The 20424-nt window shown below is 39.9% G+C and overlaps 1 protein-coding gene across 4 annotated transcripts in view; it reads left to right on the forward strand.

The window, feature by feature from the left end:
* Window positions 1–19760, forward strand: part of LOC106889339 (PDZ and LIM domain protein 5-like) — a 58167-nt gene extending 38407 nt beyond the window's left edge. For all 4 annotated transcript variants that reach the window (XM_014944263.1, XM_014944279.1, XM_014944283.1 and 1 more), the window contains 5 exons: window positions 5998–6172; window positions 10580–10760; window positions 11738–11858; window positions 15842–15957; window positions 16572–19760. In XM_014944263.1, coding sequence (XP_014799749.1) covers window positions 5998–6172; window positions 10580–10760; window positions 11738–11858; window positions 15842–15957; window positions 16572–16661 — 683 coding nt within the window. In that variant the 3' untranslated portion in view covers window positions 16662–19760. The remainder of the gene's footprint in view (window positions 1–5997; window positions 6173–10579; window positions 10761–11737; window positions 11859–15841; window positions 15958–16571) is intronic.
* The last annotated feature ends 664 nt before the right edge of the window (window positions 19761–20424 follow it).

The raw sequence follows: 20424 nt of genomic DNA on the forward strand, positions 1-20424 counted from the left end.
AATCTGGGTGTGGGAAAGACTGGACGTCATGGTCTCCGCAGGCATAGTCAAGCTGTCGAGGTCAGAAAGGAGCAAAAAGTGAGGGACACGAAATGTTATCTGCGGAAAGCTACCAAATGGGTTTCCAAACTGTCACTCCAGAGAAATGAGACACTATTGTACACGGCTCCGTTTTCTCTTTCTCCTCGAGACGTGTTTTCAGTAAAAATGATGCCAGTTGTGCCAAATTTGTGACGCTCCGTGATGTAACAAATCACAAGGAGACAGGCTGAGCGAGCCAAAACCACCATACTCATTTTAATTAAGATGCTTTACAGCTAATTTAGCCGGAGCCTTTCCAGTTGAAAGGCTGGTTGCTAGCACAGGAACTAGCCCCTCGAGTTGCAAGGGATGTTGAAATTGGGCCAGGGTGGCACCTGTTGTGATTTTCCACGGGTGCATACCAGCCTGCCCCAGCATTTAAAGACATGATAATGGTTTAATCCTTCCTGTTCTGCCTTTAATCAGCAGCGGGGGTTTAGCTCTGACTGCTCTTCCAAGATTTTGTAGGAAACAAAAGGAGAACTGCTGAACACAGGGATTTGGATTCTTTTTTTTGTGGTTTTTGGTTTGTTTTTTTTTTTCCTCCCCGCTTGCTTCTCCTGTAGCTTTCTCCATTGAACTTGTGCGATTTCATGCAGGCCTGGGAGTGGATGGGGTGTTATATACGGCTAATGTAACGAGCTGACAGCCGAGCTTTTCAGACACGTTGCTTCATCCGGCCATCTGTTTGGTTTGGAGGGAAGGAACAGGAAGATTTCTTACTGTACAGATATATTAAGAAAAGTCAGAAAGTTGGACATATGAAGCTTTATATTTTCCATTTATAATACAGTAGTTTGATAGCAGCGTATAAATCACTGAGTTAGAACACTTTAAAATGAAGTTCTGGCACTCCCACCGCTTAAAGTAGCATTGTTATTTATAGATATTACATGAAGTCTGATGTTATGTTTAAGTGAGCGTTAAACAGTTCAGGTTGTTGTATTGTTGCTACGCACCAGAGAACCTCTGTCAAAGTGACTTTGGCACCGCCGCGTATCCGCCTTTCTCCCTTTGTCTTCCAAGCCCTTCGCCAGTGTTTGCAGTTATCCATGTGCTCAGCGATGGAACAGCCTATTGTTAGTCTAACAAGGGCAAAGTCACACTGGGATTTTTGAAAAAGAAAAAAAGCCAGTTCTTTACTTTGCCTAAAACTTTGTTAAATATTAAACTAGCCATGCCAAGGAGTTTAGGGAAAGTAAACACTGAGGGTTTGCTAAACTTAAACCTAATAAAGTAGAAAGTTAATAGTTGGGTACAGAGTGTTTTCTGTGTTAGAAAAGCCAGCTATGATAATGCACAAGTACAAGTCAACAGTGCTTTAGAAGGTTTCATTAAAGAGAGTGAAGGTGTAACGAAGTCTGCAAAACTCTGAAATTTGGCCACAGAGGTCTTTTCATGACATGTGGAGAACCCAAACCTCTCTGGCACTCAGGGTGGAGTAGCTCCTGATGGGGTGTATAATTCTTATAAATTTTTTCTTTTATTTATTTATTTATTGTAGTTACTTATTATAATTTGTAATTCTTCAGAGCACCTGCACAACTTGCTGTGCTCCATCCCATTTCAAGTAACAAAGGTGATGCCCAGAGAATATGTGGGGAGATTGTGTCATGAGGCACGGAGTGGTTTCCTTTCCCATCCCCATGCGGTCATCATTTGCAATTAAAAATGTGTGTGCAGTTGGGTATCAGGGCACCTCCCCAGCACTCTTTAAGAACAGAGCTGCCAATGGGATCCAAAATAATATACACAAAATGTAAATGGCAAAGTATAGAAACCACAGGAGAGCTTGGACTGATTGCCAAGAGTTGAGGGGTCTTTTCTTAGATTGAGTGTAATAATTTGTACCTACCTTGTTATTAGTGGTATGCCCTGGTAAAAGCTTCTCATTGCAAGAAAAACCACCTGAACAAGTTTTCTGGGCCTGATGTATTTCTGATATTTTAAAACCATATGGCTGTGTTTCAATCTGAAAGGTTTCCAAGGCAATAGGGAAGAGAAAGGAGAGGAGGAGAATGCAGGAACTCTGAGAGTTCTCTGAGGTGTCCCCATCCTCTCTGCTTGCAGACAAAACATCTTGTCCAGTACCAGGAGTGTTAAACTTGCTGTTTAAGTAGAAGGGATAGTTGGGAACCATCAAAGTTCAATCTAAACCAGAAAACAGACCTAATATTTGAAATCTGTAGCTTCAAGTGGTGGAATATTGTTGGGAAAAAAAATACTGAGAATTCATCTAGATTTTAATTAGGCAACTAACATTGGGGGTTTTTTATAAACCAATTTTTTAAATAAAAAACCTGACCAACAATGAAAAATGCTCTGTGTGTTGCAGCAAAAGTAATGAACCTTTGCTAAAGTTACTGGAGTGTTAAAGGTATGTTTATGGCCTATGGTAAGACACAAGTGGGCAAAAAAAGCTGTTCTCTGACTGGTGTTCAGATGGGAATGAGGAAGATAAGACTGATGCAAATCAAATGGTAAGAAGCAGGGAATGATCTATGGTGAAAAAAAAATTAGCAGAACAATTGTAGAAAGTTTACAAAGGAACCAAGTATTTATAATAAATGTGAAATAGCTATTACTGTAGTTTATTGGTGTATTTTGTTTAATAAGAGTATGGATCTAAAGGCAATGGAAGCAGACTGACTCCTCTTCTTTAGGAGGAGAAATCTGAACTGAAATAAACTTGAGCCCACTTCAAAACAGGAATAGAGGGGAATAATGCTGTGCAATGTTTTAATGTGAATACCAGCCAAAAATATCCCCTAGAGAGAATGCTGTGGGGACACATTGTGAGTGTGGACAGGGAGCTTCCTGGCTTTACACTGTCCTCAAGAGATGGAAGAAGAGAGAGTATTCAATAAAATGCTTTAAGGTCTTGCTTTTCAATGATTTTTGAGCGGAAGGCAACCTTTTCTGTCTTAGTTCCCAACTAGATATTGTTCCTGTTAGGGTAGACCAAATAGTGACATAAATTTCCAAATGACAGTTGAAAAGTCTTTTAGAACTTAGTTTTTGTCCAGTATCCAAAAATATTCTGGCAAATATAGAAGCATCTGAAGGCTTAGGGCTTATTTGTTATTCCCCTTATTCTGTTTGCTTTGTGCCTGTGATCCCATGGGAGTCCTGCATCTGCTGGAGGTCTGGGCGTTGAACCTGAGTTCACCACTTCCAATGAAGCGGTCCATCTGTCTTTGCTGGTCCTCCACACTAAATGCTCAGCTTGTTCTTGCTTAGGCCACAGCTTTTGCTTAACAGAGTACAAATTTGTTTCATTTATAATATGGTTTGCTTAAAAGAGGATTTTTGTTTTAACACTGGGTTGTTAATAGACCAAAGGTATTTTCCGAACTGATGGGCTATGATGGGCTCTCCTTTTTTAGTGCTTTGAATAAATCAGAAATGACTGATTTGACTAGCAGCTCTGAGAGAAAGTTTATGTAGATAAATCCTGCTCCTGGCCGGTAGTAACTTTCAAGTTGAGTAGTGTTCAGAAAAGTATCATTCATAAAAGCAGCATGAATGAAAGCTGTAATATGACCAAAGAAAAAGGAATAATTGTGGTGTTTGTACTTTTTTTTTTTTCCCCCTTAAGCAAGCAGAAGGACTTTTTAAAACTATACAGTGCAAACAAGAGCTAACTGATGTGTCTGGGCTTTGGTATTTAGCAGATAACTCAAACAGAAATTAGCAATATACTAGAAGCTGCACTGCAGTTTGATTTATGGCAAAAGCAGTCTTCAAATAGATTTCGTTTTAGCGTGTATTTTTGTATTCTCATGAAATGAGACCTGAAAATTAGAAGGCCATGTGTGATGACAGAGGAGGAAAGTGCTATTAATCAAAACCACTTTTGTTCATGTCTTCAAAGCCTTTCTGACACCTTTTCCATTTTTATCTGTTTCTACATTTTCAGTGTAGCAGGCATTTATAATATAAAAAGAACTGCAGTAGCAGAGTGACTTGATCAAGTGCTTTTATTCGTAAATACTTTCTACTCAGCAATGCTGAAAGTTTCTAGAATCAAGATGATATTTTTCAAGATACTTCAAATGAATTAATTATACATTAGATGTAAACAATAGTCTTATATTTAAAAGCAAAAGACAACAAAACCCACAGATGAACTGGTATGATTTTTGCAAATTTAGATACTGAAAATGATCCAAAAACATGTCAGTCTTGAAATGACCTGATTCAAGAAAATTTAGTGAACAAGCCAGTTACACAAAAAAGGTGTATGACTACATTGCTTCTTCATACAGAGAAAGAGTAAGCAAAGGTAGTTATTGAGCCCGTATCAGTGGATTAATACCAAGCATAATTACAATGCAAAAGTATTGGTGTTAAAAAGGATTTCTCTTCCAGCTGTGTTGTCTTGGCTTACAAATATGTGTGAATAGGCTGAATAGGTGGAGGGGAGGATGTTAATTACATTTCATTGGATTGATTTTATTAACTTGTGTGGTATGTGGCTATCTTACTTCTGTTAATAGTAGGGGATTGCCGTTTGTGTTGAATTTTATGTGCATTTACTGTCACTTAAATTTCTGTTCTCTGTAAATTACTATGCCACTCTCATTTGAACAGGGAATGCAGTATTTTACCTGAAACATATTTGCAACTTTTCTGTAGGGCAGAGGCTGATCAGCATTCCATTAAGGGAGATAATGATAAATCTTTTTTCATCTTTTCCCTGGAAGATGGTCTGAAAGGTGGGAGAGGAAGAGTAGCACAAAGATTAACAATTCCATAAATTAGGTTTTTTTGCTAAAGCTACATACCAGTGCCCTGACCTTGTGTTGGAGAGCTGCATCACTGCAACAGAAGCATCACCCTGCGCTGTTTGATGTCTCTGTCGTTGCTTGGTTGTTTCTCTCTGAGCTTCCACCCGGATCTTGGTTTCACATTTTGATTTACAAGGTTTAGTACGGCTGCACTAAAGCCAGGACACCGAGTAAACACTTACGCTTTCTCTTGCTGGTGGTTACAAACAAAAGTCTATGGAAACGTGGGGTTTTTTTAGTGTACTTGAAAAAGAAAAAGAATTCTCCACTTGACAGAAATAACTGCTCCCATAAACTCGTGTTGCTGTAGCGTGTACGTTACCAAGGTACATATATCAATAGAGGAGAAATAAAAGCAGAGGAGTGTTTGTTTCTTCATTACCCCTGGCAACAGTATCCTCTGTGCCTTTCATTTTTGTAAATGCATTTCTCTTACTCTGTAAAAGCTTATGTCTATTCTGTGACTCTAAAAACCTGAGCACAAATGGAAGTGTGTGCATGTATACATTTCTGAAAATGTCAAGTTTTTATTTGTGTCTTAACTTTTATAAAGAGGATGTGAATGTGGCCTTTGGAGTGCTTCAGATTGACAGGATCTAGTGAGCTAGACAAGTGTTTAAATTTGATTTAAAAATATGCTTTCCTTACACAGTACTGTATTTTAAGTTCCTGGACATGTTGTATTGAATGTGTATTCTTGTTTAATCTGTCAGTAATGATCTATTGCACTCACTGTAAAATGTTTTGAGGAGGCATGTCATATTCTCCTGTCTCTGTTCGTACACTGATATTCTTGGCTTCAGCTTTTGTATCTAAAGCAAAATAACACGTTCACAGGTTGTATATTCTTTCATGTAACTTTTTTAGTATGTTGAAATTTGTCCATTACTTCTACAACTTAGCAAAAAAACATTCTGTGTTATTTCACAGACATTTCAGAAAGTAGGTGGACTTAATTGGTGGGGGAGGAGGGGAAAAGAAGTGCTTTTTAATTTGTTCCTTTAAGTAGGCAAGTATACACTGGACAAAGATATTAGGCAAATGTTGCTGGTTGCTTGTATTTCAAGCTAATTTAATTGGTACTGAAAAGAGAGTCTTCTAAATGCTTTTGGCACTGTTTCCCCAGCTCCTGCCGGTGGATGGACATCGAACAGTATTAAACCACCTGGAACAACTGCCCCAAGTGAAAAGTCTGCGACAGCACCTCAGCTAAATGAGCAAGACACGTTGGTTCAGAGGGCAGAGCATATTCCTGCAGGAAAGCGTACTCCCATGTGCGCGCATTGCAATCAAGTCATTAGGTTTGTATCTATTCATTGGGATTGTTCTTTGGTGGGTAAAAAAACTGGCTGGATGGCTGGGCCCAAAGAGTTGTGGTGAATGGAATTAAATCCAGTTGGTGGCTGGTCACAAGCGCTGTTTCCCGTGGCTCGGTATTGGGGCCAGTTCTGTTTCATATCTGTATCAACGACCTGGATGAAGGTCCTTCTCCTCTTGGCCCTTAAATAACTTGCTGTTGTGTCACAAGCGCTGTTTCCCGTGGCTCAGTATTGGGGCCAGTTCTGTTTCATATCTGTATCAACGACCTGGATGAAGGTCCTTCTCCTCTTGGCCCTTAAATAACTTGCTGTTGCTCCCTGTTTTCCGGCTTTGATCACCATTAAAGAGGAGATGAGCTGCAGCCCTGTAAGTAGGTTGGAGTTCCCCCAACCTTTGCTCTTAGGGGATGCATGAGGAGAAACTCTGGAGCCCTCCTTCACAGTACTTAAGCCATTGTCACCTATTGTAAGTGACACCTCTTCATGACTAGTAACTGATACCCATGTCTAACTTCTTTGTAATTTGCTGGTGGTGTTTTAATCCTTATATTTCTTCATACGTTAAATGCCATCTCAATTATTAAAAGCAAGCATTGTTTCATTTGAGGATGAGTTGACGTGCATTGATCAATGCCAAATATGCCTCGTGTTCACAGCACACAGTGGATTTGAAAGATTGCAATGGCATTTTGAATTCAAGTTTTAGCATAATTACAGTTCATGCCCTTAGTGGTAGCATTACCTATGAAAAGGTAGGAGGAGGATCAAGTGACCTTGTATTGTACATCTGTTTTGTAGCCAAAATAAGTTGTGGGGTTGGTTACTTTACACTCAGGCATAGAATAACCATGGCCGGTTGAGCCAAAACCATTTCTTAGAGACATCTTATAACTTTTTAATATATCTTTAATTATTCATACAGCAATTGTCTGACGACTCAATTTTTTTTCCAAAGCTTCATTAAGTAAACTTGTCTTTCCACATCTAAAAGAATCGAAGCTGGAGGCAAACTAAATTTCTCATGATCTACTTGCTGTGACAGTCTGACAAACTTCTGACATTTCCTGATGAAGACCTCTGGTTCCCAGGCTGTCTTACCAAGTGCTGCAGTGCAGAGTTGGCTCTTCCTTTGAAGTCCAAATGTGTTTTCCCTGGATCTCTGTTGAGAATGTACTCTTTGGCATATCTGCTTGTGAACAATGATTTGGCTTTGTCACCTTTTCATACAACTTAGTTGTTTTTAAAAGCAAAAGGGAAAAAGGACCAATGGTGTTTCCCTGCAACATCTCCCATACAGAAATTATATGTTATGGCATTTTCAAGTGAGGAGTAAAAGAAACAGAGTGTAGACTGCTGTATGGTTAACTGTAAAGTGATTGGCCTACTTAGCAGATGTGGAAACCCTTTTGATCTTTCTACCACCAAATTTCAGTTCTGGCTTGCTATCATAATAAAAACCACATAAGAAGCTAGATTATTGGCATACTAATACATCATGACCATACTGATGAAGTTATATTTAGTTGCAAGTGTAAAGATAGTGAAATTACAATAATATTCCCTGTACATTATTTATTTCTTCCAGTTTGCCCATGTATCATTGCTACATGCAGAACCCAGCTGTTTTAGGTGGCTACCAAATTTATGTACCTTTGGGGCAAAAGATTCTGTAAATACTGTTGTAAACACATCAGAGTCCTGTAAAAAAAATTACTACTATTTGTCCCCATCTGTGAGTTTGGTTCACGTGGTCTAGATGGTGATGCCAGAAATTTGACAGCAATGCACCTCAGATAGAGGTGCATTCATGGCCAACTGTTGCCTGTTGGATCATCCCACATCTTTGGATGGAAGGAACATGTTTTTTTTAGCACCATCTTGAAAAATTTGTTCTAGTTGACAGAGGCATGATGGATTTTTTTTATTGTCTTTTGGCTTTTAATAGGGAAGGAACAATGAAACTGCCTGTATCCATCTTCCTGGCATTTCATGCCCTAGCTACTTCCCCTCAGGTTATGTGAGTGTGGGCATGCACCCCCCTTACTCAAATCGGGGCTTTAAACTAATTTTCAAATGAATACAGCAAATAAATACCTTTCATTACTGGAAGCTATCATTTTGTTCACAAAAATATGCAGAAACTGGGATCACCTCCAAGTTCTGAATATCATGTTTTAGTGTATTTTACGTGGCAGGTGTTTTTGTTTTTTTTTTTTTTCTCTTTCTTCCACGTGCTTTGGGGCAGCTTTTAAGTTGCTGGTATCATTAAGCTGCAGCGTCAGCTTGACATGTTTAAACTACAGGCTGATTAAAAGTAAAATTGTATTTAGAAAGCGTTCTTCTGGACACGTGTGCTCAGGGAGCCAGCCCGCTAATGGAACACCTCGGAGACATTGTGCAGGGCACGGCCACAGCTGTCTGGGGACTTTGGGAAAGAAAGTCTGTAGATGCACTCTCAGGCTGTTCTCCATCCGTCTGGGTTCCTGCTCGCTGTCCTGAATGGCTAACCTCAACATGTCAGAGCTGTAAACTCTGGAGGGCTCAATGCAGCAGATGTTGTAAAAATTTCCTCCCCTCCCATCGCTAGCGTACCTGCTTTCCATGGAAGAGCTAGCTGAGCCTATCGCTTCAGTGCAGATGGCCAGAAACTCAATCCTACCTGGAGCCGGGAGAGCCTCTTTGGTGTCAGCCCCGTGTTAATGAATCTGTTAAATTAGCCTGCGCTGACACGGCGCACTGAGAGCACTTTGTTGTACATAAGGGCTTGTATTGTTTGATCAGTACATAACTGAAAGGGCATTGATGTAAGAAGGTGCTTGTAGGGCGGCGGGAGGGTATCGGGTTAGGTCAGTGTTTGCACTGCTCAGGCATCCGCTGGGAGCTGGGGCCAGAGAGCTGTGCTCGACCCCAGTTCCTTCCTTAAAGGGCTACGAGCTGCTCTCCAGAAGCCCTTTTTCACTGCCTTTTTTCTGATGATCAGAGGTAAATAGAAGAAACTGTTGCAGATTAAATGTGTTCATCACCTCAGAAGGCATGTGAGTTTTCCTAAATCCGAGTTCCTTATTTTTGACTTCTTATCCTCTTGAAAATATGTATCATCTCCAGAGAAAATGTAGAAGAGAAATGAAAATAATTACCCCCTACTGCCAATGACCTCTGCCTCCTTATATTCCTGTCTTCCAGTCAGTATAACCCTGGAAGCAAGTTTTAAATTTTTTTATTTTTCTTCTTCTCTATTGCTGTTTCTTTGTTCATATGAGAATCTTATCTTTCACAAAAATGTTCTTGTAGCTTACTGGATTTTATAAAAAAAAAAAAAATTTAGCAACCAAGTGGGGATACTAGTACCTCACACTTTTTTTTCTGCAGTGAAGTATTATATTAGAAAAAATTATGCATTACTGAAGTGTGGCATCTCTGTTGGCATTGCAAAACCAGGAAATCTGGTTAGGAAGATGAACTTGAACCACAAAGTTCACCTGAAACCTGAATTGTGGAAAGTTGAGTGTTGTTGGGACCTAGGATGCACCTCATTAAAGTAAATAAGTTCATTAAAGAAATTAGCCTGCTGAATATGTTTTCAGATGAATACAGATACAATGGTATATGCCTGGGATTTATGTTACAAACTGAGAAGTTTTTGTTGACTGAGAAATGGAACAGTTTTTTCGTCTTGTCTGTTAACCTTGTTGCAGGTTATGCAACAGACAAATGCTATGAAAGCGTCATTATTTTGTGTTTGCAAATAGTAGAGGAGGCTCTATATTTGGAGAAAATGGTCATATTTTAACTAACTTCTGTAGGGGGGGAAAAAACCCCAAACAAACCAACAAAAAAACCCAACCCAACAACTGGGGCGAGTTATCCTGTAACAAACTTGTTGGATAAGGACAGCAATTGAATTTTTGTCTCACAAGAAACTGGTTGTATTGACTTCTAATGGAGTCAAGACTACTTCAGCATTTGTGGCCTTGATATAGAAATGCCCGTTGAAATAGAGTTGATCACGTCACTGTGTGAAATATCTCTTTGCAATAGATGGAAATAGTTGGGAACATAGGGAACGTCCTTCTTTTTCTTCTTTTCTCTAGCAGCCACTTCAGAACTGTATTTAATGTAGTTCTAAAATAAGATTTCTGAAATGCAGTGAAGAGAATTAGTCTTTATTGTGGTCAGGTGTTTCTGGGGCGTAGTTCAATGGGAATAGATCTAGTCAACACTTGATGCTTTCTTGGGCCTGTAGGAGGAAATATGGATGGAGCAGCAGTATAAATTCATGAACGGGGTAATAATGGCACAGATTTATTTATTGCAGATTAAGCGTATTAACAGCTTTTGCAGGGGCCAACTCAGTGTCTTTTGCTGACGAAGTCTCTTCTTTCTAACCAGAGGACCCTTTTTGGTGGCTTTGGGGAAGTCATGGCATCCGGAGGAGTTTAATTGTGCTCATTGCAAAACCTCCATGGCTTACATTGGATTTGTGGAAGAGAAGGGGGCCCTGTACTGTGAGGTCTGCTATGAGAAGTTCTTCGCCCCCGAGTGTTCGAAGTGCCAAAGGAAGATACTAGGGGTAAGTGACCAGCAAGTGGCCTGTTTTTCAGTGTGAACAATAACCAGTTCAGGAGTTCAGTGGTTCTCTACAATGAAATTCCTTTTTATCTGGCATAATCTGCATTCCTCCAAACACACCTTCTCAGCTTCCATTGCATACAGAATATGTTTTTGGCTCTTCTTATATTGAGCCTTTTCAGTCTCTTTGAGAAAAGGGGCTATAATCTCCTTGGCTCTGCCAAGATCAGCTCCTGTTTTTATGTAGCTGTTGTGATTGCTATATTTTCTTGAGCAAACTGCTGCTAATTTGCAGGTTTTTACAAAATGGAGGAGGGTGGGATGAGGTGGGAGAAGGGGGAATCAGTAATCTTTCTTAACTGAGCTAAGTGTTGGTTAACACGCCGGTTGGCTAGATGTGAAGTACTGAAATATTCCCAGTGGTGATCTAGATAGAAAGATGCATTATCCTACTCAGGACTACTGCTAATTTGAGCCTGCCAGCTGATTGTCCGCCGCTTACTGAAGACAGCAATGTGTCTGGGCTCTTGTGTAACTGGGGTCATACAGGGCTCTGGCAGCACAATTCTCAAGTCATATTTGGCACGATAGCATCTTCCAAACCAGCACAGAGCAGTCATAATTTTCGATAGAATTGAGGAGACATTAGAGATGCAGCTTTTCTTATTTCAGGGGGCTGTTATGGGTGAGATCGTAATGAAAATGGAAAAGGTGAAAAAATGAGTTGTTAAATCTGTCCAACTCTATGTTGAACCCTCCAAAATATGAGAGGTTGCTTATGACAAATAAGGAGATGTATCATAAGTAAAGCACCTTGTTAAATTTAACATCAGCAGGGATTGCATGCACAACCCATTTTCAAAGTAGCAGTAGGAAACAAAGTATTCTTGAAGGGAATCAAGTGTGGAGGCATGGTCACCACAATCTAGTCATCACATCGAAATAATGTGTTAATAACACTTTTTCTAATCCCCACAGGAAGTAATAAATGCTTTGAAACAAACTTGGCACGTTTCCTGCTTTGTGTGTGTGGCCTGTCATAACCCCATCCGCAATAATATCTTCCACTTAGAAGACGGCGATCCCTACTGTGAGACGGGTAAGAAGCAGCACAACCGAAGTTTACTGCGGCTGTGCAGGAAAGCAGGGCTTAATAAGGTTAGAAAAAACAATAGTTCCTTCTTCTTAAACCTCACTTAAGAAGAAGTGTCCCAGCAAACCTCAGGTAAGTGTGATATTTCAATTCAAAGCAGCGACAAATGCTGTAGACGCTGAGTTTGCAGCAGGAGAAGTTGGTAAGAATTCCTTCATCGGCTTCAGCAGGAGCAGGCTTCTTGTCACTGGTTTTACTCGTTCATGTTAACCTCGGTCGTACATATCAGTGATACAGCAGAATTACTTTTAGGGTGACTTCTGGTTTGCTTTAAAATAATCTGGAGTTTATGTAAATCCATGTATTTATTAAACAAGCCAATGCCAGTGGAGTTATGTGTTTTACTCTGAATAGCCTTATTCACAGCTGGGAGAGACTTCCAAGAGTAAGCAGCCTGCCCAGGAAGTTTTTTTCAGGATCAGGGATAACATCTGTTGAACATAAGCTTGGAATAAAGAAACAGGCTGTTAGGGGGAAAACAGAGTGATACGATTATAGCACTTGAAAGCCTGATGAGCAATATTACATGAAAGATGCGGCTTAGAAGTTCAGAGGGATTCTGGTTTGGGTTTTAGCACTTCCAGCTAATCATATCTTTTTTTATTAATATGAGCAGTTTTATTTAGATTGGTTCCCTAGTTTTCCTTGCCTTCTGGGCTAGGAAATAGATAGTATTTGGAAAACAATTCCACAAAAATGGAAAAGAAACGCAATTGTATCAAAATTGCTTATTTTCACACTGCACACTGTTTACATCCATGTTAGAAGCATCATTTGGAGCTTTTCTGAGTTTTTCCTTTTACTGTAAGAGGCACTGTAGTTTAAGTAGAGGTGGAAGTGGATTGACCAGGAAGAGATATAGCATGAAATCCTAGTGATTTGTTTGGAGCTAATATTTCCTTCTGGGTTGATCCCGCAGTTGTTCACAGCAGGTGCAATGGAGAGTGCCAGGTACTGAAAAGATAAGGAAAGCAGGCAAAATTAATCCAAAATGTCTCTGTCAGAGTGGCTTTAATGAGGTGTTGGCAGACACAAAAGGATGCAGTAGGTTATTGCTAACTCGGTGACAAAAGTCGGGTAACGTGTTGCTCCTATTGAATTTGTGGAGCGGCAGAGGAAATGGATATAGGAGCAGCATCCTCCAGTGTGACAGCACGGTGAAATTTCATCCTGAAGCAATCTGAAGCCCCTAATCTTGGAACCATTTGATGATTCAAAAATAGTACTGGAGGAATCGATAACTCCCCTTTGGGTGGAAAGCTTGTGACCGGGTTTGTTCTGCTCATATTGAATTCTTGTTCCTGCCACCAAACGACCCGTATGTTGTGCGGCGCATTGATTTGTGCTACTGTTACAACTCCTGGGCACAAATGCGCACTTTGCTATACTGTGAGCAGGAAACACTGGGATAAAACATCAGGAATATTATCCCCTTCTCGCGAAGTTTATTTCTGAGCTAGAAAGTTGCTAGCACAAGTCAATGTAGACACATTCTGTGAGGTGTTACTGGCAGTGATACGTTGTAATGGCTCTGGCTCGCTCAGTAGATGTTAATTTGACATATAATCATTCTTCGAAGGCGTTCAGTCCAGCTGGAGTTAAGAGTCTATGACTAATTTTAAAGAAATAGAGAGTAAATGTCATTGCCAACTTTCTTTCTTCCTAGGGCAAAGGAGGCTTCTAATTTTAAATCTGCATTTGAAATTATAACAGCATCAGCTATTAGTATTAAGGGGGTTTAATCTGCAAAACATTCTGGTTTTGGATTTCAAGGCTAAAATTAAAATAAAAATGCAAATATCTACAACTTTGAACTTTTTGAAGAGCAGAATTAGTAACCTAGTTTTTAAAATCCTGTGTGCAGTAAGCATTGCTATATGACTGTGAGAAGCCTGCCTTGGAAGGCTTCTTTGGTATCACAATTCAAGCACGCAAAACCAAGAGAAAGCTGATGCCCTTCATTCTGCCTTATCATTGCCCTTTCTTCAGAAGGAAAGCCAATAAACTTATCAACACAAACCACAGGCCAACTTTCAAAAGGCTTTAACTACTGGCACCGGGAAAATATCAGTAAGAGATTCTGTAAGAACATGAATGCAAAGAGCTGCAACGGCACGGTCATGGGACCATGTCCTTCAGGGGTTTTGCACAGAGGTGTTGTACCATTTGACATTTTTATTGTCTGTCTCCTGCTTAAACACTTGCAAATTCATGCTAGTAGCACGGATTAATGAAGGCGACCAGTGGAGCTGTTTCTTGCCACTGGCAGCCATCACGGGCTTTGCTTTTCCAGAGCACTTATGTTCCCCTCCTATGGGGGATGCCTCCTATGATGATGCTTTTTGAGGTCATCATACAAAAGACTGGTTTTTTTTACTAAGCTGAAACAGTAAAACTCTTCCCTTGTGCTTGACACGTGTGATAAGCCTCTGTTGGCACTGCTGCAGCAAGCTCTAGAGCTTCAGATCTAGTAGAGAAAAATATCTCCTTATACCCCATTTGCCACTCCTTACAAGGCTCCTTGAAAACACTCCCTGACGTCTAATTTCCCTGTCAGAGCCAGAGTGTTACTAGTAAGAATGGAGTCCAAAGCTTCATTACGGTTGTCACTCTGTAGTGACATGATGTTTTATGGCATTATGTATTTGGCATGGCAGCGCGCTGATCCCAAATTCTCTCCTGTTGTAGCACTAATGCTGTTGTTTTCCGTGCAGGAATAAAACATTTCCTTCTCAGAATGGGGTGTTTGAGAGTTGAAATAAGTGGAAAAGACCAGACAGCTTGGGGTGAAATATAGGTCTGTGCAGGTGGGCAACGGAGGGCTGTGGTGACTTGTAGCCCCCTCAGTGCACGGAGAAGCGTGTCACACACTGAGACGGTGGGGCTGGGGGTGGGTATCAGTGCCTCCCACCCAAATTTAGGTGTGTATTTTCTTCTGCTGGTCTGCCCTGCTCTTTTTCAAGCTCTGTACCCCGTGGGGAATATGAATGGCTCAGTGCCCTCAGTTTTGGTCCCTGCTCTCTGAGGCGGCTGGAGGAGCTTTTCTCTTCTGACTCCAGGGGACCCTCCGGAGGCACCAAGTCAATCCAATCCATAAATTCGCCCCTAAAAATGAGTGTTACAAATACCATTCAGTAATAGCAGTCACTAATAACCATCCTAATACCCTACTGATACTTTTGTGTTAAACACAATAAATACACTGGCTAAAGCCTCTGGTTTGGTTTTGGTTTTTGTTTGTTTGTTGGTTTGGGGTTTTTTTGTGGCTTGTAGTTTTTTGGGATGATTTTGGTTTTTTCAGGGGGTTTTTGGTTTTGTTTTGGGGTTTTTTTTGTTTTGGTTTTGTGTCTCTTTTTTTTTTTTTTTTTTTTTTTTTGAAAGAGCCATGCAATTAACTCCAGTGACTAGAAAACTGTTCTGACTTGATCCAAATTGCTAGACACCATTTAGGACAGAGGTGTAATGGTTGCATGATTTTGTGTAGTGCAGTCTGGGGCAAATATCGTGCCAGAATGTAAGCAAGGAGTTAGTTACTCACTGAGGTGGTCTATGGTGTGACCATCCAGGGGTATGCTTTCAGGGCAGAGCCAGAGAGAAGGTAAGGAGCCGGTGGAGCCCAGGCAGGTGCTCTGCGAGGAGTGCATTTCCCTCCTGAGTGCACTATGGATCTCACGGAAAAGAAACACCAGGAAGGTGGGAAGTATTGCTCACTTGAAAGGATAAGGAAGGGGATGAAAACTGAATGAGCAAGGAAAGGAGGGCATCCCTGTCTTTCTGTCTAGGAGCTCTTTATTCAGCGTACCCTGTATTATAAAACTCAACCAGTGCAAACCCACTGCCGTTGAAAGAAAAGCACAAAAGTTTTAAAGGGTCATTCTCACTTTTCTGCGTATGCCTCACCTTTAAAATCTGTTTGTGTTTGTTTGCAGATTACTATGCCCTCTTCGGTACTATGTGCCATGGCTGTGAATTCCCCATCGAAGCTGGAGACAGGTTTCTTGAAGCCCTGGGCCACACTTGGCATGACACTTGCTTTGTATGCTCGGTAAGTAAAGCTAGTCTAGATTTTAACCGAGCCCACGGCAGCAGCGCGTGTGCTAACCTGACTGACGTGGGACTTCACAGCTGAAACTCTTTTAGTTCTCCAAGCCCAAACAAAAAGCACTTTCCCAGTTAGTTTGGAAGGTGTGTTGCTATTGTGAGCCTTTGGCATTAGTCCAGAGAAGTCGGCCTGGATTGCAGCCATGAGTCCGAGCATTTAACCCTTGATGTTTACTTTCTCGGAGCAAGAGTTGAAGGCCACACAGGAACGGGCTGTGTTTCTTAAGCAGGAGGAGGGCTTTTGACATAAAGACACTGTAGCCAAAGTATCACCTGCTAATATTTTATGACAAAAAAAAAAAAAGTTCCAGTCCTCATGATGTGGTATTTTAAAAAAAAAAACAACGCTGCTGCCAGTTAAGAACCTGATGACTTAATGAAAGGAAGGTTGTGCTTACATTAACCATAAGTATTGAATATTCCGGAGAAAAAGGTAGTAATTTTTATTCTTATATGTATTTGTGCATAGTACAGTGCCATGATTTTGCTTTCTGATTAACCAATGGTGTCATTAAACCATCTGAATTGGATGATGTTTTCTCTTTTATCCCATTTCAGGTATGTAGTGACAGTTTGGAGGGTCAGACTTTCTTCTCCAAGAAGGACAAGCCACTCTGCAAGAAACACGCTCACTCTATCAATATCTGATACTTGGAGCTCATCTTGTGTAACAAATGTACTGAGCAGAAAGAGAAGTTAAAATGTCCATGTCCAATAATTGATTAAAATTATTTATATGTGTTTTTCTAAAAAACGGAAGAAAAATGTGGAAACTTGGGGGTGTTGTACACTAATTTTTGGAGCATTTATCAGTTAGGGTTTTGCTTTATGAAAAAATAGGAAAAGGGAATTGCACCAAAGACAAACAATTAGGGTGCCTTTACCTTTATACTTGGCACATTATTGTATTGGTTTCATGATTTTATGGCCACATTTATATCTGCTTCAGTATGAGAAGAGAAAATTCTATAAAAATAAATACCTGATATTAGAAGTCTTGGTTTTGCTGCTATTCAACAAATAAAAGGAGATTGGCTTCAATGATCCAGATCACTTTATTGCGCTGATGTTTTTCAAAGTGTGTCTAGAAGTATTGCAGCTAAACTCCATTAAAAGGAACTCAAAGCAAAGATAAAATTTCATGGAATATATAGTTCAACAATTGCTATTTTCATCTGATACTCATGTCCATGAGGCCTCCTGCACAATTACACATACTTGTGTCTTTGCAGTCAAATTTCTGATGAGTCTGCAAAGGATAGAGATTTTTACAAAGCAGTTAATTGGAGGGGTGGCTGTGCTGGTGAGTAAGAATAGTTTAGAAGACGCCACTTAAAAGAAAACATAAATGGAATACTCTTCCTTAACTCGTGTACTACCAGAACACTAGCCCAAAAAAACCTGCTAGTGAAGGTGTGTTTGACAGGATGGAAATGTCAGATCAGGTCTTAAAAATAAGGGAGGGGGAGGTTATACTCTTACATTTGCAGTTCAGGTTTTCAGATGGATTTAAGTGCCTTTGAAAGGGGAAATTGCACCGAATCTGCAGGTAACAGTGTTTTATATCCAGAAGGTGAAACTCTGGTGTTGAATGAGGGAAACTGCTGAAGTGCAGCTGAGGACATTGTTTTTCTCTCAGTACATTCTTTACCATGTAGCTCATGAATATGTATATTGGTGGTGTGCCAGGTAGTGTACCGAAAACTTATTTTCTTGCTCAGCTGTTATGATTTTTATTAGTTGAGGTTTTATTTCTCTCTTTTCTTCCAGATGTCAGGAATATATTGTTGAATAATATAATATTGAGTTAGGCGGCTCGGTATCTCTCAGTTCCTGCAAGGGAGCAGAGAGACAGCGTTGTCGTTATGCATTTGCCACAAGCCAGGAGACGGAGCCACTTCTGTGGCTTGATATGAGTTTTGCCTCCATACAGAGAGTCAGCACAAGATCTGTGCACCAGCTAAGTCCTACTCAACTTCAAATTCGGGCTTAAGTGGTATGGAGCAATTGTACAGACAGGGAGGAGGTGGTGACTCTCTGCACGGGGTGAACTTCGCTTCAGCAGAGTTGCACAACAAAGAAGGGGACCTTCTCGGGGCCGGATCGGATTCCTGAAGGAAACTGAATTTACATGCTATTTAATTCAACTGGGATGTCAGAGCTGAATCGTTAGTCTTTAGTGCTCTTTCCAGTAGACATTAGAAGTAACCATTTACTGGTTTTGTTGTGGTGCGTTTTTTGTTGGGTTTTGGTTTTTTTTTTTCCAATGATACAAAGGACGGGTTTATCCATGGAAACCATGGGGAAAATCACAAGAAATTGCCATGGTTGACTAAAGCAATTGTAACAAGGAACATCAACAAAAGAGGGGGAAAGAAATTTCCCTATTGAAATATGAAGGTATTTGGCTTTCTTATCAATTCAGTGAGACAGGTTCAAGTTGTGGGGCTGTTTCACTTTATTTCCTGGAGTTGTTTTTCTTCAATACTACCACGTTTCTTTCTTAACTTCTGGTGGTACGGAAGAAATGGCATAAAGCTGTTTAAAGTGTTTACAGTCTTGTAGATGGACCCTTTTGTGAGTTTGGCTGAAAATCAAAAGAGTAGAAGGAGACTGGACAAGACAGCAAGATATGAGCCAGGTTGCTTTAGAAATGAGGTGGAATGTGGAGAATTGAGACCTTGAGACTAGGTTTCAGTGGAGCTATATTGCACATGCGTGAGGAAAGAGAATGGGAAAGCACAGGATAAGGTATTTGGTAATTTCTGCAATTGAAAGTTTGCTATTTTAAAGTAGGATAGAAACCTTTCAGTTTGTCAGTGTCCTTAAAAACAAATTTTTTTTTTGTTTTTTAATTTTAATTGGAATTATATTTCTTAATCCATATGCTCTAGGGTTTGAAATTTTGCAGTTGTTAATGAATTTGAGGACAGAAGCCTGGAAGGCTCCAATAGTACTGCTTTATTTAGCTGCTTGGGCTTTTAATTTCTGCTTTTATCTATTTGTTTAAAATTTAAAAGGAAGCATAGAGTCACTGATACATAATGAATATTTAATGGCTCTACCAAATTATATAAATCAACTAAAAGGAACATAATTTTTATCGTTATTTTAATAAGTGAGATTTTAGTAGAGCACTTTATAATAATGCCATATATCTCACTGAATATTTATTACCTTTTTTTGTTTAGGACTATTTCATACTGATACCTTTGTATTTTGTTGTATTGTAAGCCTGCATATTTACCTCTAGATTCCTTTGGGGTGTGAGTGTGTATATGTGTATGTGTTCATATATACTTCTCTATACATGCACACATATATGTGTACATTGAGACAGACCTATATATGCACATATACATATGTATATTTGACTGCAGACTTGACATAGCAAAAATCAGCACTGTTGCCATCATCATTTGGGGATTTCATGAGATTCCCAACTACTTTTCATATAACATGTGTATAGCATTCATGATTTGAGGGAATGTTAGAAAGTCAGGAGAATCCTGTTAGTAACCTAACTACTGTAGTTTTTTGCATGCATTTTCAGTCAGTAATTATTTTTCTTCCAAAATTGCCTGTAAGAGAATCAGGTTTAATTCTGTTTGAAGGTAGAAGGTCTTTATAAGTGGATAATTGATTTGTGATGACAGTTTCAGTATATTGTAACTAGGCAATTCAGAATTATTTGTAAATATAAATGCTTAATATAACAATGCAATAAACTTAAAAGCAAAAGTTGAATTGTGTTTCAGTGTGTTGGTCTGTTCAGTTTTGTACCCATTTCTTCATGGAGTTACTGGTGTCGTCTATCTGTATGAGTGGCTTTGCACTCATCAGTGCAAACTATCAGTGCACGCATCAGTGAACTACATCAGTTCACAGATTACTTGTTTGAATTTCCTTTCTTTAGGTTGTTTTACACTAAACAACCAGCTGTTAAGACCTGGTGATTTCCTTACTTGTGTTTAGTGGTCTTTGGCACCAAGTTTTGGCTGTTCACATTTGCAAATTTAATTATAATCAAAAACTGAAAGAAACCAACCCAGCACAAACCCCTAAACTCTCTACTTATCCTCAGTTGTTTTGTGGCAGTTGGATGTTTTCTTTTTCTGAATCATAGTCAGTAAAAGAAAGGCATGTTTGTACATATGAATAGGTATCATTTGAGTTGATTGTTCTTCATTTTTTTGGTGTAGAATGAAGATTTGCTTTACAGAAAAGGAGCTGGGGGTCCTAGTGGACACCAAGTTGACCATGAGCCAGTGATGTCCCCTTCATGACAAGGAAGACCACCAGTCTCCTTGGGGTCTGTTGCCAGCAGATCGAGAGAGGTGATCCTTCTCTGCACATCTGAAGTGCTGGGTCCAGTGTTGGTCTCACCAGTACAAGAGAGACATGGATGTAC

The sequence above is a fragment of the Calidris pugnax genome, unplaced genomic scaffold (assembly GCF_001431845.1).
Source record: "Calidris pugnax isolate Ruff unplaced genomic scaffold, ASM143184v1 scaffold15, whole genome shotgun sequence".
Taxonomy (NCBI): domain Eukaryota; kingdom Metazoa; phylum Chordata; class Aves; order Charadriiformes; family Scolopacidae; genus Calidris; species Calidris pugnax.